Below are 18,495 nucleotides of genomic sequence, written 5' to 3'. Positions count from 1 at the left end.
TATGTAAAATCAGTTTTGAATACCTTGAGGGGTGTAGTTTCTTAGATGGGGTCACTTTTAGGGAGTTTCTCCTCTAGGGGTGCATCAGGGGGGCTTCAAATGGGACATGGTGTAAATAAACCAGTCCATAAAAATCAGCCTTCCAAAAACCATACGGCGCACCTTTCCCTCTACGCCCCGCTGTGTGGCCGTACAGTAGTTTACGGCCACATATTGGGTGTTTCTGTAAACGGCAGAGTCAGGGCAATAAAGATACAGTCTTGTTTGGCTGTTAACCCTTGGTTTGTTAGTGGAAAAAATGGGTTAAAATGAAAAATTAGACAAAAAAATGAAATTCTCAAATTTGCTCCCCATTTGCCAATAACTCTTGTGCAACACCTAAAGGGTTAACAACGTATGCAAAATCAGTTTTGAATACCTTGAGGGGTGTAGTTTCTTAGATGGGGTCATTTTTGGGTGGTTTCTATAATGTAAGCCTCGCAAAGTGACTTCAGACCTGAACTGGTCCCTAAAAATTGAGTTTTTGTAAATTTCTGAAAAATTTCAAGATTTGCTTCTAAACTTCTAAGCCTTATAACATCCCCAAAAAATAAAATATCATTCCCAAAACAATTCACACATGAAGTAGACATATGGGGAATGTAAAGTCATCACAATTTTTGGGGGTATTACTATGTATTACAGAAGTAGAGAAACTGAAACTTTGAAATTTGCTAAATTTTTCCAAATTTTTGTTAAATTAGGTATTTTTTGGTGCAAAAAAAAATAATTTTTTGACTTCATTTTACCAGTGTCATGAAGTACAATATGTGACGAAAAAACAATCTCAGAACGGCCTGGATAAGTCAAAGCGTTTTAAAGTTATCAGCACTTAAAGGGACTCTGGTCAGATTTGCAAAAAATGGCCTGGTCCTAAGGTGTAAAAAGGCTGTGTCCTTAAGGGGTTAAGGATGTTTAAAGTGATTATTGTTATTATGATATTTGTGTGTATAATAAAGTTGGCCGTAATGGTCATTTTACCAAACAAGAAGGTGTCAGAGTGGTTATTGGTAAGTTTAAGGGTATTAGTGAATATAGCCTGAGGAGAAATCTTCCATCCTTGAAGTCATAGAGCTGTATGTCTGTAACACAACTGTATGTGTGTAGCAGAGCTGTATGCAGTGGCAGCTGCTGCATGCAGAGACAGACCACGCAGCTGCTATGGGGCCTCTGGGGGAAGAGGGGGCCACAGTGGAGAATAGGCCCTGCCCACTAATTACACTTTAATAGCTACTACCAGAAGTGGAGAAGGACCTTTGGTGATGTCATCAATCATGTGACCAGTGCAGAGCCCTGGTGAAAAACCTATGGGATGTTTCTGTGGGGGGACGGAGCTTCTGTGTTGTGCCTGGCGGAGAGGTTAGTGGTGTCCTGGGATAACCCATATAACGTGCTATAAAAGCTGGGAGTTGTAGTTCTGTCCTATTATATCCCTCTCCATCAGGGGCGTACATAGAAATAACTGGGACCCATGGCAAGAATCTGAATTGGGCCCTCTTGTGAGTGACCCATAGCACCCCTTAGGATACGTGCACATCTGCCGCAGAGGTTACAGCAGAATCCGCAGTTGAAGATTCTGGCAAAAACAAAGGGCAAAATAATGCTGCATGCTGGATCTCGACTGACCCCATTATTGTAAATAAGATCCGTCAGGTACCAGCAGTGTTTGGCATATGCTGGATCTGGCGATTCTGATATTCTGCTGGTATGCTAGATCAGAATACTAATCTCTGATCGCAAGTGTTTACCTACCCTTACCCGATGAACTGTGCCCGCTGCTGCTACTTCTTATATAGTGCCATCTTTCCCCCATGGACTATGCCTGCTGCTGCTACTTCTTATATAGTGCCATCCTTCCCCCATGGACTGTGCCTGCTGCTGCTTCACCTCCTCCCCAGTACTGAGCGCAGTCAGGGCCTGGGGCAGATCTTCACCGAGCTGGACTGGAGTCTGGACTGGTAACGCTGCTGGATCAGGTCAGGTTCGGACTGGTCAGTCAGCTCACAGTGAGACGTGTACTGGTACAGGACAGGGACATTTTACAAAGTGCAGACACAGAAAACAATAGGATTTAATCCAGTCACAACTGATGTTTCCTCCTAATACACACCTCAGCTGCTGCAGAACCTCCTAATACACACCTCAGCTGCTGCACAACCTCCTAATACACACCTCAGCTGCTGCACAACCTCCTAATACACACCTCAGCTGCTGCAGAACCTCCTAATACCTCAGCCGCTGCAGAACCTTCTAATACACACCTCAGCCACTGCAGAACCTTCTAATACACACCTCAGCTGCTGCACAACCTCCTAATACACACCTCAGCTGCTGCACAACCTCCTAATACACACCTCAGCTGCTGCACAACCTTCTAATACACACCTCAGCTGCTGCAGAACCTCCTAATACCTCAGCCGCTGCAGAACCTTCTAATACACACCTCAGCCACTGCAGAACCTTCTAATACACACCTCAGTGGCTGCAGAATCTCCTAACACACACCTCAGTGGCTGCAGAATCTCCTAATACACACCTCAGTCACTGCAGAACCTCCTTATACACACCTCAGCCGCTGTAGAACCTCCTAACACACACCTCAGCTGCTGCAGAACCTCCTAATACCTCAGCCGCTGCAGAACCTTCTAATACACACCTCAGCCACTGCAGAACCTCCTAATACACACCTCAGCTGCTGCAGAACCTCCGAATATACACCTCAGCTGCTGCAGAACCTCCTAATATCACATCTGTGTTGGGCCTGATCTGCAGATCAGGTCATAAATGCTGGACACAATTTTATAGCCTGGAAACCCGTCAGATCTCATCATAGTCAGTGGGATCCGTCAGGTGTTGTCGTCCATGAAGAGTCAAATCCGGAACTACGGCGATTTTCATTGTTGTGCTCCTATGACGGCAGAACAGCGAACGTCACCAGCACAGATGTGAACAAAGCCTAACCCCTCAGAAGTCTCATCATCACCAGATTGTTATTATTGGAAATTATCCAATCAATCTTGAAGTAGAATGGAGAGATGGTTACGGAAGATACCGCTTGTTTGGGTTGCCCTCCAGGATCCTTGTTACGGTACAGTGGTTCATAATGTTTAAGGATGTTTAAAGTGATTATTGTTATTATGATATTTGTGTGTATAATAAAGTTGGCCGTAATGGTCATTTTACCAAACAAGAAGGTGTCAGAGTGGTTATTGGTAAGTTTAAGGGTATTAGTGAATATAGCCTGAGGAGAAATCTTCCATCCTTGAAGTCATAGAGCTGTATGTCTGTAACACAACTGTATGTGTGTAGCAGAGCTGTATGCAGTGGCAGCTGCTGCATGCAGAGACAGACCACGCAGCTGCTATGGGGCCTCTGGGGGAAGAGGGGGCCACAGTGGAGAATAGGCCCTGCCCACTAATTACACTTTAATAGCTACTACCAGAAGTGGAGAAGGACCTTTGGTGATGTCATCAATCATGTGACCAGTGCAGAGCCCTGGTGAAAAACCTATGGGATGTTTCTGTGGGGGGACGGAGCTTCTGTGTTGTGCCTGGCGGAGAGGTTAGTGGTGTCCTGGGATAACCCATATAACGTGCTATAAAAGCTGGGAGTTGTAGTTCTGTCCTATTATATCCCTCTCCATCAGGGGCGTACATAGAAATAACTGGGACCCATGGCAAGAATCTGAATTGGGCCCTCTTGTGAGTGACCCATAGCACCCCTTAGGATACGTGCACATCTGCCGCAGAGGTTACAGCAGAATCCGCAGTTGAAGATTCTGGCAAAAACAAAGGGCAAAATAATGCTGCATGCTGGATCTCGACTGACCCCATTATTGTAAATAAGATCCGTCAGGTACCAGCAGTGTTTGGCATATGCTGGATCTGGCGATTCTGATATTCTGCTGGTATGCTAGATCAGAATACTAAAATCTGATCGCAAGTGTTTACCTACCCTTACCCGATGAACTGTGCCCGCTGCTGCTACTTCTTATATAGTGCCATCTTTCCCCCATGGACTATGCCTGCTGCTGCTACTTCTTATATAGTGCCATCCTTCCCCCACCTCAGCTGCTGCAGAACCTCCTAATACACACCTCAGCTGCTGCACAACCTCCTAATACACACCTCAGCTGCTGCACAACCTCCTAATACACACCTCAGCTGCTGCACAACCTCCTAATACACACCTCAGCTGCTGCACAACCTCCTAATACACACCTCAGCTGCTGCACAACCTTCTAATACACACCTCAGCTGCTGCAGAACCTCCTAATACCTCAGCCGCTGCAGAACCTTCTAATACACACCTCAGCCACTGCAGAACCTTCTAATACACACCTCAGCTGCTGCACAACCTCCTAATACACACCTCAGCTGCTGCACAACCTCCTAATACACACCTCAGCTGCTGCACAACCTTCTAATACACACCTCAGCTGCTGCAGAACCTCCTAATACCTCAGCCGCTGCAGAACCTTCTAATACACACCTCAGCCACTGCAGAACCTTCTAATACACACCTCAGCTGCTGCACAACCTCCTAATACACACCTCAGCTGCTGCACAACCTCCTAATACACACCTCAGCTGCTGCACAACCTTCTAATACACACCTCAGCTGCTGCAGAACCTCCTAATACCTCAGCCGCTGCAGAACCTTCTAATACACACCTCAGCCACTGCAGAACCTTCTAATACACACCTCAGTGGCTGCAGAATCTCCTAACACACACCTCAGTGGCTGCAGAATCTCCTAATACACACCTCAGTCACTGCAGAACCTCCTTATACACACCTCAGCCGCTGTAGAACCTCCTAACACACACCTCAGCTGCTGCAGAACCTCCTAATACCTCAGCCGCTGCAGAACCTTCTAATACACACCTCAGCCACTGCAGAACCTCCTAATACACACCTCAGCTGCTGCAGAACCTCCGAATATACACCTCAGCTGCTGCAGAACCTCCTAATATCACATCTGTGTTGGGCCTGATCTGCAGATCAGGTCATAAATGCTGGACACAATTTTATAGCCTGGAAACCCGTCAGATCTCATCATAGTCAGTGGGATCCGTCAGGTGTTGTCGTCCATGAAGAGTCAAATCCGGAACTACGGCGATTTTCATTGTTGTGCTCCTATGACGGCAGAACAGCGAACGTCACCAGCACAGATGTGAACAAAGCCTAACCCCTCAGAAGTCTCATCATCACCAGATTGTTATTATTGGAAATTAGGGGGCAACACAGGGAGAGGTAAAAGTGGGGAGAACTACAACTCCCAGCATGTGCGGGCTGCTGTTATTGGATACAAGTGGATATTAGAGAGTATTAGGCCGGGTTCACATCACTGTTTAGTTTTCCGTATTTCTGATCCGTCAGGCGAACAGAAAAATAAAGGAAAAAAACAGATCCTGTATTTCAAGCATCAGTTCTGCACATTCCGCATCCAATTGAGTCTGAGATCCGTTATTGTAGATGGAAAAAAGCCCTGCACGCAAAACGGAAAACTAAACGGTGATGTGAAACCAAAGAGAGAACTACAACTCCCAGCATGTCCAGATTATTATAGGGCATCATCCAGTTTTATTAGGTGAGAGCTTTAGGGTCCATTGAGACGTCCGTAGAATGTGTCCGCACCCATTCTGCAATTATCCGGAACCGGTGCGGACCCATTCATTCATTCTCTATGGGGCAGGAATGGATGCGGACAGCACACAGTGCGCTGTCTGCATCCGCATTCACGGAGTGCGGCCCCGAACTTCCGGTCCGTGGCTCCGGAAAAAAATAGAACATATCCTATTCTTGTCCGCAATAGCGGACAAGAATAGGCAGTTCTATGGGGGTGCCGGCCTGGTGTATTGCTGATCCGCAATACACTATGGACATGTGAATGGACCCTTAAAAGGAAATAAGTATAACCCCCAGTATGGCCAGACTTATTATGGTGCATTAGTATACATTACAGAGAGGTGGTATAAGAGGAGAGAACTACAACTCCCAGCATTACCAGACTGTACCAGGGCATAAGTTTAAATTACATGGAGAGGGATATAATAGGACAGAACTACAACTACAGTGTGTATTAGGAGGTTCTGCAGCAGCTGAGGTGTGTACTAGGAGGTTCTGCAGCAGCTGAGGTGTGTATTAGAAGGTTCTGCAGCAGCTGAGGTGTGTATTAGGAGGTTCTGCAGCAGCTGAGGTGAGTATTAGGAGGTTCTGCAGCAGCTGAGGTGTGTATTAGGAGGTTGTGCAGCAGCTGAGGTGTGTATCAGGAGGTTATGCAGCAGCTGAGGTGTGTATTAGGAGGTTATGCAGCAGCGGAGGTGTGTACTAGGAGGTTCTGCAGCAGCTGAGGTGTGTGTTAGGAGGTTGTGCAGCAGCCGAGATGTGTATTTGGAGGTTGTGCAGCAGCTGAGGTGTATATTAGGAGGTTCTGCAGCGACTGAGGTGTATATTAGGAGGTTCTGCAGCAGCTGAGTTGAGTATTAGGAGGTTCTGCAGCAGCTGAGGTGTGTACTAGGAGGTTCTGCAGCAGCTGAGGTGAGTATTAGAAGGTTCTGCAGCAGCTGAGGTGTGTATTAGGAGGTTCTGCAGCAGCTGAGGTGTGTATTAGGAGGTTCTGCAGCAGCTGAGGTGTGTATTAGGAGGTTCTGCAGCAGTCAGAGAAACATCAGTTGTGACTGGATTAAATCAGCTTAACGGCAGAGATAACAAGGCGGCACAGCTGTGAACATTGAAAAGCAGCGATCGGAGGACGGCAATCCCAATAGCCCCCTGATGTATCCCACTCCCGGTGGTGCACAGCTGGAGAGAAGCACGAGCGAATATGCACAAGTTCAGAGGAGAAGACAACAAGCGGCGCTCACCGGTGTGAGGTTCAGACTTGATGCTTTATTCGGTTAAATCAGATTCCAAGTGCTTGCGGCATGGGGCAGACGAACAAACTGCACGCACCAAAAAGCGACAGACTTTTTGCGCTAGTTGCGCTTCGTCGGGCTGTACGTCAGCGCGTATGTTTGCGCCGCCTTCTTAAGCACGAAAACAGTGTGTCGTCATGGAAACCAACACCATTATCATGCCCATGGAAGTAATTTGGACTGCATCTCATTCCCAGGTTTGGAAATAGTAACTGCTCCTCTGCAGAGAGAAGGAAGGTGGATTCTGCGGACTCGAGCGCTAGGTGAGCCGGGTGTAAATGACAGAAATGACGTGAATGTTTCCTTTAAATGTTGTTGTGTCACCTGTGCATATATAATACTGCTATTGCTGGTTTTTGTACATATCTTTATACATACTTTTAACTTACCTTCTATTCTGGCATGATAATAGTGTTGGTTTCCATGACGACACGCTGTTTTCGTGCTTAAGAAGGCGGCACAAACATACGCGCTGACGTACAGCCCGACGAAGCGCAACTAGCGCAAAACGTCCGTCGCTGTTTGGTGCGTGCAGTTTGTTCGTCTGCCCCATGCCGCAAGCACTTGGAATCTGATTTAACCGAATAAAGCATCAAGTCTGAACTTCACACCGATGAGCGCCGCTTGTTGTCTTCTCCTTTGAACATGTGACTGGATTAAATCCTATTGTTTTCGGTGTCTGCACTTTGTAAAATGTCCCCGTCCTGTTCCTCTACCAGTACGCGTCTCACTGTGAGCTGACTGACCAGTCCGGACCTGACCCAGCAGCGTCACCAGTCCAGACTCCAGTCCAGCTCCGTGAAGATCTGCCCCAGGCCCTGACTGCGCTCTTCATTGGGGAGGGGGTGAAGCAGCAGCGGGCACAGTCCATGGGGGAAGGATGGCACACTATATAAAGTAGCAGCAGCGGGCACAGTCCATGGGGAAGGATGGCACTATATAAGAAGTATCAGCAGCGGGCACAGTCCATGGGGAAGGATGGCACACTATATAAGAAGTATCAGCAGCGGGCACAGTCCATGGGGAAGGATGGCACACTATATAAGAAGTATCAGCAGCGGGCACAGTCCATGGGGAAGGATGGCACACTATATAAAGTAGCAGCAGCGGGCACAGTCCATGGGGAAGGATGGCACTATATAAGAAGTATCAGCAGCGGGCACAGTCCATGAGGGAAGGATGGCACTATATAAGAAGTAGCAGCAGCAGGCACAGTCCATGGAGAAGGATGGCACAATATAAGAAGTAGCAGCAGCGGGCACAGTTTATCGGGTAAGGCTAGGTAATCACTTGCGATCAGATTTTGGTATTCTGTTCCAGCCACCAGCAGCATACCAGAATCGCCAGATCCAGCATATGCCAAACACTGCTGGCACCTGCCGGATCCTATTCACATTAATGGGGTCAGTCGAGATCCAGCATGCAGCATTATTTTGCCCTTTGTTTTTGACAGAATCTGCAACTGAGGCTTCTGCTGTAACCTCTGCGGCAGATGTGCACGTACCCTAAGGGGTGCTATGGGTCACTCACAAGAGGGCCCAATTCAGATTCTTGCCATAGGGCCCAGTGATTTCTATGTACGCCCCTGGCTGTATGGGTATAGCAGAACAGTATGTATGTATCAGAGCTGTATGTGTGTAGTAGAGCTGTATGTATGTAACAGACCTGTATGTATGTAGCAGAGCTGTATGGGTGTATCAGAGCTGTATGTATGTAGCAGAGCTGTATGGGTGTATCAGAGCTGTATGTGTGTAGTAGAGCTGTATGTATGTAACAGACCTGTATGGGTGTATCAGAGCTGTATGTGTGTAGTAGAGCTGTATGTATGTAACAGACCTGTATGGGTGTATCAGAGCTGTATGTGTGTAGTAGAGCTGTATGTATGTAACAGACCTGTATGGGTGTATCAGAGCTGTATGTGTGTAGTAGAGCTGTATGTATGTAACAGACCTGTATGGGTGTATCAGAGCTGTATGTGTGTAGTAGAGCTGTATGTATGTAACAGACCTGTATGGGTGTATCAGAGCTGTATGTGTGTAGTAGAGCTGTATGTATGTAACAGACCTGTATGGGTGTATCAGAGCTGTATGTGTGTAGTAGAGCTGTATGTATGTAACAGACCTGTATGTATGTATCAGAGCTGTATGTGTGTAGTAGAGCTGTATGTATGTAACAGACCTGTATGTATGTAGCAGTGCTGTATGTGTGTAGTAGAGCTGTATGTATGTATGTAACAGACCTGTATGGGTGTAGCAGCTGTATGTGAGTGTGGCAGTGCTGTCTGTGTATCAGAGCTGTATGTGAGTATGGCAATGCTGAGTGTGTATAGCAGAGCTGTGTGTGTACCAGAACTGTGCGTCACACACAAATACTTAATAATAACCTAGTAGAAGTAGAAGCATGGCTGGACACCACACAGCAGTGACAGTATTAAAGTTGCACCAAGTATCGTAGTATCGATACTCAATCAATACTTTTAGACCTGGATCGATACAACACCGGCTGCGCTGTTATCTGTTAGAGAACATGGCGCTCCCTGCTCTCAGCGCGCACCGTGTTCTACTCAGCAGCGCAGTGGAGAAGGAGGGTCTCTCTCCCTCCCTCCCCCTGTGACGTGGCTGCCGCTGCCACCAATGAGATCATTGTACTGAGGATGAGGGGAGGGGTCACAGGCTCCCCTACCCTGCTTTTCATTGGTGGCAGTGGCAGTTCCGATCGGAGCCCCAGCAGTGTAATCGCGGGGCTCCGATCGGTTACCATGGCAGCCAGGACGCTACTGAAGCCCTCCATGGTAAGCTTCCTGCTGCCGTGTGCACAAAGCCCAGGGCAGCAGGGAGAGTGTAAGATCCTAGTCACTGTAATAGATCTCTATCAGAGGGAATAGGACAAGGGTTCAAACCCTAAGGGGTAATAGTTATTAAATAAAAAGGAAAAAAAAAAATAAAGAAACACCAAAATATTAAGTTTAAATCACCCCCTTTCACAATATTACATATAAAATTTATAAACTATAAAAAATAAACATATTACATATTGCCCCCAAAAAAGTGCAAACTATTATAAAACATCTCCTATGCAGTGAATGCCATAACAGAAAAAAAATCAAAATCAAAAACGCACCAGTCGCCATTTTTAGTCACCTTGTCCCCCAAAAAAATAGGATAGGACTGTTCTATTATGGGCCGGACGTTCCATAAAATGCGGAATGCACGCGGCTTTTTTGCGTATTATTTTTTTTCCGTGGTATCGAATGGTACAGAGTCCTGCAATACTATTTTATGGTATCAAAATGGAATCTAAATTTTGGTATCGTGACAACCCTAGTCAGCAGTTTATCTCATAGACATAACAATGGTGCGGAGCATAAAACAGAATAAACTCCATGTATAACTTGTGCCCCACATGTCTCAGTCCTGTACACATCTCTTATACTCACTGTAATTCCTCTATCCTGCAGGCCGGACTGGACAGAGCCTCCATCAAGTCACTGAAGTGAGGACCAGACAGACGGTTAACAGACAGGTCAAGTATCTTCAGGGACGGGTTATTCCTTATTCCAGATGCCAACTGGATGCAGGAAGTGTCTGGTAGACCATTAGCACCCAATCTGTAAGAATAAGAAGAGGAGATGTGGGTGAGACGTCCACAGAGCGTTAGTATAAAATCTATAGATTGTGACTGTGGAGAGAAAATGTCCCCGGCTGTTAGTAGAATCCATAAATGTCATCACTAGAAGCCGCCTCTTGTGTGTGGTGGATGTCAGGAATGGCGGCAGCTATATGATATGTCCATGTCCTAGAAATCCAGAACCCCTGAGGAGTGTCCTCACTTTATGGCATGTCATAAATCAGTGATGATGGCAGCACATGAATGTACAAGAGTCATAAAGCTGGAGGAACTTGTGTCAGCGTCATCAGCTGCTGAGAGCTCTCCTTCCTCCATCTATTGTGGTCCTCAGTCTGTGGCCTCCATTCTCCTTCCTCCTCCATCTATTGTGGCCCTCACACTGTGGCCCCCTTTCTCCCTCCTCAACCATCTATTGTGGTCCCTGTGGCCTCCATTTTCCTTCCTCCACCATGTATTGTGGCCCTTGTGGCCTCCATTCTCCTTCCTCCATCAACTATTGTGGTCCCTTGGGCCTCAGTCTCCTTCCTCTACCATCTATTGTGGCCCCTGTGGCCCCGTTCTCCTCCTCACATTACTACAGGACACATGTGGCTCTGCCCTCGCTCAGTCAGTTATTTGGGGGATGGATTATTAGTAGACATTTGTGGCGAAAGCCACTTCGCCACGGTGTTTTGGAGGGGGCTGTTTGCCCGCCTCCTGTCCCTGGATTACGGCCCTTTAAGATACTTTTACTAACTTTTAAACCCCTGAACCTATTCAAGTGAATTTTGGATAGGTTTGTCCCCAAGTTATACTGGTTAAATTGATATAAGTTATATGCATGTACAATGTAAACTCACAAAGTTGTAACAATTTATAAGAAGTGTAACTTTTCAGCTTAGGAGATAGTTGAGTAGATACAGGTTCCCGAGCTACTTGAGAAACCTTGGCGCGGTGCTCGGGCTCAGACATGTCCTACACCGGCTAATCTCTCAATTTTAAAATCACTTTGAGGGTTTAGTAAGACCGCAGAGTGCACCTGTCTTTGTTATTATTTTGTTATATCAGTTCAGGGTTTGCCAATTTTTTTTAAAAGTTCGGACAAAACCAAAGTGGCTCCAATTGCCCTGGAGACTGGTATATAACCCCCCTAGTCTCCTAGGACTGGACATTTTTAGGAAAACTAGTTATCTATTTTCGTCAATTTTTTATGATTTTTTTCTTTTTCCCTCCCCAAGCTCTAGAATGCAATGACAGCAATAGTAAATTCTCAGTGACGCTGAGATACATGGCTGGGGGTAAATGCATGTTTGACGATGTTAACATACAGCGTGTTTAATATCACACCGCGCCGGCACATGTGTCATGCGTTCTCATATTCCAAAGCTTCCAAAAATCATCCCATTGTAAATGGTGTTTAATCACACACGGTGTTATGGGGGGGGTAAAAAAATGGGACCAGAGGAACAGATGACAGGAGTGATGTCGCTTGCTCATGTCTCTCGCAGCACATGTCAGAGACCTTTGTGAATTCAGGGAAAACAGAGCTTATCATTTTGAAAAGAAGGGAACTATTCCAACTTCCTCTGATATTTCATCTTCAGATATTGAATTATCTGATCTGAAATCTACCTCTGGCCGTGGAAGGAGCAGTTCTAAAAAGGGGGCACCAGCTTTCAAGGAACAACGAAATAAATGGCGAAGTTGGGGAGGAGAACCAGGTCACTCACAAGAGTCTGGTCAGCAGGGGGCATTGCCCTCCTCCTCCTCCTCTTCTGCACCATTACCCACGATAACCCCCACCTCTCATCATTTTTTTTAGCGTCAGGTCAAGCCACATAGCAGTTACGCGACAGAAACAAATAAATTCTATGACAGATACTGGTGACTATCTACAGGTTTTGAATCTGTCTTCACGACAGCTTAATGATTGTTAATTGTCGGTATTGAAAAAAGGCTTATCATTTGTCCCGACCACGGAATTTAAACTTTTTACGTGGGTCAAGGACCTTAATTTATTTTTTAGGAAGTTAAAATGGAGAAAGTTTTTTAACAATGCCAATAAACAATCATATGTTAAGTTGGGGATACAGGAAAGTGATGTACCTGACCTTAATTTGTTTATGGAACTGTTTGAGGAGGGATTGCGCAACCCTGGGGATGGCCCATTTACTAAATTACATCTTAGGAGCACTAAGACACCTCCACCATCTAATTATGAACATATAGAGATTTTTCAACAATTAGTGACCACTGAATTTGAACAATTGAATAACAAATCCACATGTCATAGGAACCTGTCTGTTGAACAACGTGAGGCACTTAAATCATTGGAGAGAGTAAAGTCCATAATTATTAAATCCTCTGATAAGGGCCGTAATTTGGTTGTCATGGATATGTGTCTGGATCTTTTAAAAGACCCAGATGGATACAGGGTTTTATCGCTGGACCCCACTTCAACCTTTTCTCACGGGTAGTACGGGAAAGGAAGGACAACCGAAGGGAATCACAACAAAACAACAACAGACTAGGCCCCATACCTAGGGAAAAGAGGACACCTCATAGCAATCCCTGAATATCTCTCCCTAAGCTGCTATCAACATGTGCAGGTATCAAAGGTAGAAATGCACATGCACCGGAACCTGAGTCTGCTGAAACACTGCACCAAACCCTCAGCTTATGGAACAGGGAAAGAGGCAACTGGCTCCTTCCAAACTGAAGGAGCCAGTGTCTCCCTGAGGCCTAGTCAGAACAGACACAAAAGGAAAGGGAAAAGTACTTCGCTTGAGAAGCAACTGGAACAGGAGAACCACCACACAAGCAGAGCACTCCACAGAAGAGCTATTAGCCGCAGGGAAAGAAGTGAGAGGCGGAACATATAAAGAGCCACCTGACTGATAATAAGCAATACCCGCGAAAGGGTGGAAACCTGTCAGCAACAATGAAAACAATAGAGATCTGTCAGATTGACTCCTGAGTCTTCCGTCTATCTGAACTTCTAAGATCTCTCCCAGAGCCGGCGGTGACACCTTTGTCAGAACTTAAAACCATTCTGGACTCGGGGCTTGGTTCAAGGGTAATCAATCAAACGGAGTATGATTTCCTGTTACCTGTGACACCACAAACTGCCATGTTCTATGGCCTACCTAAGATTCACAAAGGGACAAACCCATTGAAGGGTCGACCAATTGTGTCAGGGGTGAACTCAATAACACAGAATTGTGGTGTCTACCTCGACCAGGCACTAGGTCAGTTTGTTCTGTCTCTCCAATCATATACCAGAGACACAATGGATTTTTTGAACAAGATCGAGACTCTTAATTTTGACCCCTCGTGCCTCTTGGCGAGTATAGATGTGGAATCACCGTATAGTAGTATTCCACATGATAAGGGCCATACAGCAGTGGCCGAGTATTTATGCACAAGAGGGACACACTGTAATAGGCATAACAAGTTTGTTATCATGCTTCTGGAATATACTCTTACCCACACTTTTTTTCTGTTTAACAGTTGGTTCTACCACCAGCTCAGGGGGACAGCAATGGGGAGCCCCTGTGCCCCCACATATGCTAATCTCTTCCTGGGCTGGTTGGAGGACAACATCATCTTTCCTGATCATGACATGTGGTGAAATAGTAAGATTATATTTTGCTCACGTTACATCGACGATGTTTTTGTATTATGGAATGGGAAGGAGGAGGAATTTGTTACGTTCGTTGAAACATTGAATGTTAATTATATCGGTTTACGATTTACGTATGAATTGCATCCTGAATGTATCACATTCTTGGATGTAATGGTGAGGAAACAAAATTGAGAGAGAGAGACTTGTGACAACAATTTTTAGGAAACCATCTGCCACTAATGCTTTACTGCATTGGGATAGTCACCATCCCCCTATACTCGAAAGGGGGATTCCTAGGGGCCAGTACCTAGGGGTCCGTAGGAACTGTACGAACCTTGATGAGTTTCATAATATGTCTAATAAACTGTATAACAGGTTCACTGGGAGGGGCTATCCTAAGAACACCCTTAGACAAGCTTTTCAGTATGCATTGGGCAAGGATAGAAAGGATCTTCTTGTTCCTAGAAAACCACCAGCAGACGAACAACCGATCATTCATCTCATTTCCACTTTTGACGTGGCCAAAGCACTGGCCCATCTTATTGATGGACCAAGATTTGACACAGACTGTTTCCTCATATCCAAGCATCACTTATCGTAAGGGCAGAAGTTTAAAAGATCGCCTTGTGCACAGTCATTATGTAGCACCGACTGCAACCGGCTCCTGGCACGATCGACGCCCGTTAGGGATGTTTAGACGTGGCACATGTAAGGCCTGTGACTACATCTCAGTCTCCAAAACAATTACAGGGTCTGTCACTAATGAAGCTGTCCTTATGGATAATTTCATCAATTGCAAAAGTAAGGGGGTCGTCTATATCTGCCAATGTCCATGTCCCCTTGATTATATAGTAAAGACCTTCAGGGAACTGAGAAGGAGAGTCTGTGAGCATATCAACGACGTACGTAAGGAGATTACACCAGTAGCAACTCACGTTAATGACAAACATGCAGGGGACCCACAGGTTTTGAAATTCTCAGTGTTGGAGGTGATTCCCCCGTCACCAAGGGGAGGTGACTGGAACAAGAAGATCCTTCAGAAAGAGACCGAGTAGATATATTGGTTTAGATCCCAAGCACCACTGGGTCTAAATAAGAGATTAACGTTCAATTGTTTCATCTAATAGTAGACGCATTTTGATATATAGATGTCAGTTTACCTTATTTTCTTCTTTTTACTCTTTAGCCCTCTCCTCGGTGAACCATCGGTTTGTTTACTTGCCTAGTATACGCAAAGCGTCCTATATATTAAAAGTGGATGGCTAATATCCATCACCACCCTTATCTTTAATGATTTATCTCCTGGGTATATCTCTACCTAGGAATTTAGCCAAAGGGGTTATGTGTATTTCTTTTATGGTGTTAAGAATTATAGATAGCCTTGTGTAGGGGTCTCGAATGGATGCCTTAATATAACAATCATTTTGGATATGGTGGTTACATTTATTAACTGACTTTGTGCCCCAACATCCAATCCAGCACCCAATTCTGCTGTCCTTGTCACTTCTAGAAATTCCACCTCCCCTTGAGACTCTGCACAGGTATCTTGTGTTTTTAGTTTTTCCCTGGGGATTTATGTGCTGCGAGAGACATGAGCAAGCGACATCACTCCTGTTATCTGTTCCTCAGGAAGAGTTCTGCTCTCCACATACCGGTAGTAGTGCGGTCCATTGGGCGGAAACAGTTTGCGCAATGTCTTCGGTGTGAAAGCGATGTATGCGCTCCACAGACCGGAAGTGGGCGGCACATGCGTTCCACCGGCCGGAAGCGCGTCTTTTGACACTACTGCCGCACGCCGTAGGATCTGTTTTTAAGGACGGCGGTAATTTCATATAGGCTCCTGCAACATCACATGTAGAACAGGCGGTATACCTCGTTTGGGGCCATCCACATGTAAGTTACATGTCAGTTTTCTGATATATCTTTAAGGCTCGGATTACTGTCCATTTACTAAGCTACATATCTGTCTAGTTACTAAGACACATATGGTTCTTATATGTCATCTTTACTCTGTAGGTATACATCCATCAGCATCCACAGTGATTACGTACAAGGCTCTTCAATACACGCCTGACTGAACTTCTTTTCCCAGAGGGTCCACCATTTACTAAAGTGATCACGCAAGAAAGGATCCTTAAAGCAGCTATTATTGAATCAGTATTTTGTACACGGAACTTCTGAGTCACATGATCGGAGTTTGAAGTCACGTGGAGAGGTTCGTCACCATACCTGGAAGTATACGCCGCCGGGAACCTCGAGGACCGCTGACTCACAAGATCTCATACAGCGCAACACTCCGCTCCCGTTACAGAACACCGCCGAAGGAAGAAAGTGACTACACAGAGTACTCCACAAAGGGGAAGCCAGAATCAGAGGTAAGACTAGTGCCATAGACCACGCGGGACGCCGCGTCTAGGCACATCCTCGAGAAAACAGCACCCCTGGAAAACGTGAGTTACTCTAACAGACAAAAGGCGTATACCGTAACTGTTCTACAGATATTTGTTTACAGTATATGAAGATAAAATCAGGTGCCAGTGTCTACATTACGGTGTGCACAAATAACCATTTGACCATCTCTTGGCACATTGAATATGGAGATATTCTCTGTAATCATGGAAAATTGCTCTGTATAAATAACTGTTATGTTGGAATCTGCTATCAACATCGAAACCACAAACAAACAGTGACTGCTTATTATTGATTATATTGAGCTGATCTATCAAAGTGCATCTATCATATTTAGAGAGATTAACTGAGGACACATAGCTATTTTATCAATTTTTAAATTTTTATATATTTTTTTGACATCATATTTTTTTACATTATAATTTTTTTACATTTTATTTATAATAATAAATTTACGTGTATCCAGCTGTAACAGCGAGTGCCTGCTACTATTATTTTTATTTATATTTACGCCTGGGTGAAGCATAGCAAGAGCACCGCTACCACTAAGTCAGACGGTGGAGCCACCTCATTCCAGTTTCTTTTTAAATTGGCTAAGAGTTAGCTCTGTAGGTGACCTATAATCTTGAGGTCTCCTCTTTTAATTATTGACCTTATTAAAGTAAATTGTTTTTAGGCGTCCGTTTCTTTTTGAGTAATAAGTTTTGTTTTTGTATGGACATTATTATCACTAGTAAATATCTGATTTTGTACATGTTTTACCTGGTATCGTGACCAGATCCAAAACATCTGCAGGCTGAATGGTGGAGCGGGGAGAAATCTTCCTGCTTTACCATTCAGATCGCCGTGGGCCTGTATGAGGGGAGGAGCGCGGGGAGCTGAGCGGGGAGTGACGGACCCTGCTCCCTGCGCTTCAGCAATGAGGGTTTCCATATGTATTGATAGAAGCGCTCATTGCTTCTGGCAACCCCCTGAGAGTCGGCACCCGGGGCGGACTGCCTCCCACGCCCCTTCCTTAGTACGCCACTGCGCCGATGAAAACATTCGGTGGCGGGGGGGGGGGGGGGAGCAACCAATGGCAGACGGGGACAGGGACAAGCCTCCCTAGCGTCACTCGCGATGCTAGGGAGGCTCGTCTCAGTCCCCGCCTGTCATTGGCTGCTCCCTCCGACACCGGATGTTTTCATCGGCGTACGGGGAGAAGCAGCAGTGGCGCTGCAGCGACCAGGAGAGGCGTAAGTATAGTCAATGTGAGGGGCCAGACACATGGGGGGCGGGCAGTATATGATATTGGATAATTCCTTTAACAGCACGGATTTTGGCCTAGTATGTCAGGTCATCACTCACAGATATTATCCTCCGCTACCCTGTATATTATAAGACATGTAAATGCTGGTTTTAATAAATTCAACAACCCCAAAAAATATGAACTGTAATTGTGTGTTGATGGAAATACATGGATTTAGGCCAAATATCACGTTATCATTCATAGATAATTTTGGGTGCTATCCTGCAACCTTTTAAAACTTTAAAAACTTTAAAAATAAATTAACTATATGGAGATGCCCTGACACTGAGTTTGGACTAGTATTTCAGGTGTTTTTATTCAAATTTAAAATGCTACATTGATGTTAAAACATATGTTCTACAGTTTTGTGCTTATTCCCCCCCGCCCCCAATGTATTTCTGTTAAAATGGTAAAAAAAAATGAAAGGATGTCCTTGCCGGTAGCTGCTTTGAGGTTTGCAGCAGCTGCAGTTCTGCTAGGAGGCACAGCAAGCCTCAGCTCCTCACTGCTCACTCCCTGGCTGACAGCTTTCCCTGCCTGTCCCATTTCTACACACACACAATTCTTCTTCTTTGTAATTCTATCTCTGTCCCTGGCAGTATAATACAA

General features: G+C 45.4%; 1 protein-coding gene across 17 annotated transcripts in view; it reads right to left on the bottom strand.

The window, feature by feature from the left end:
* The window catches only part of LOC120981727 (NACHT, LRR and PYD domains-containing protein 12-like), a 509,415-nt gene that overhangs the window by 412,416 nt on the left and 78,504 nt on the right, over positions 1 to 18,495 (bottom strand). For 15 of the 17 annotated variants that reach the window (XM_040411390.1, XM_040411397.1, XM_040411400.1 and 12 more), the window contains one exon: positions 10,395 to 10,565. The exons of the other annotated variants lie outside the window; for them this stretch is intronic. In XM_040411390.1, coding sequence (XP_040267324.1) covers positions 10,395 to 10,565 — 171 coding nt within the window. The remainder of the gene's footprint in view (positions 1 to 10,394; positions 10,566 to 18,495) is intronic. 17 annotated transcript variants of the gene reach the window in all.

The sequence above is a fragment of the Bufo bufo genome, chromosome 11 (assembly GCF_905171765.1).
Source record: "Bufo bufo chromosome 11, aBufBuf1.1, whole genome shotgun sequence".
Taxonomy (NCBI): Eukaryota; Metazoa; Chordata; class Amphibia; order Anura; family Bufonidae; genus Bufo; species Bufo bufo.
This window is presented reverse-complemented; position numbering and strand designations above follow the sequence as displayed.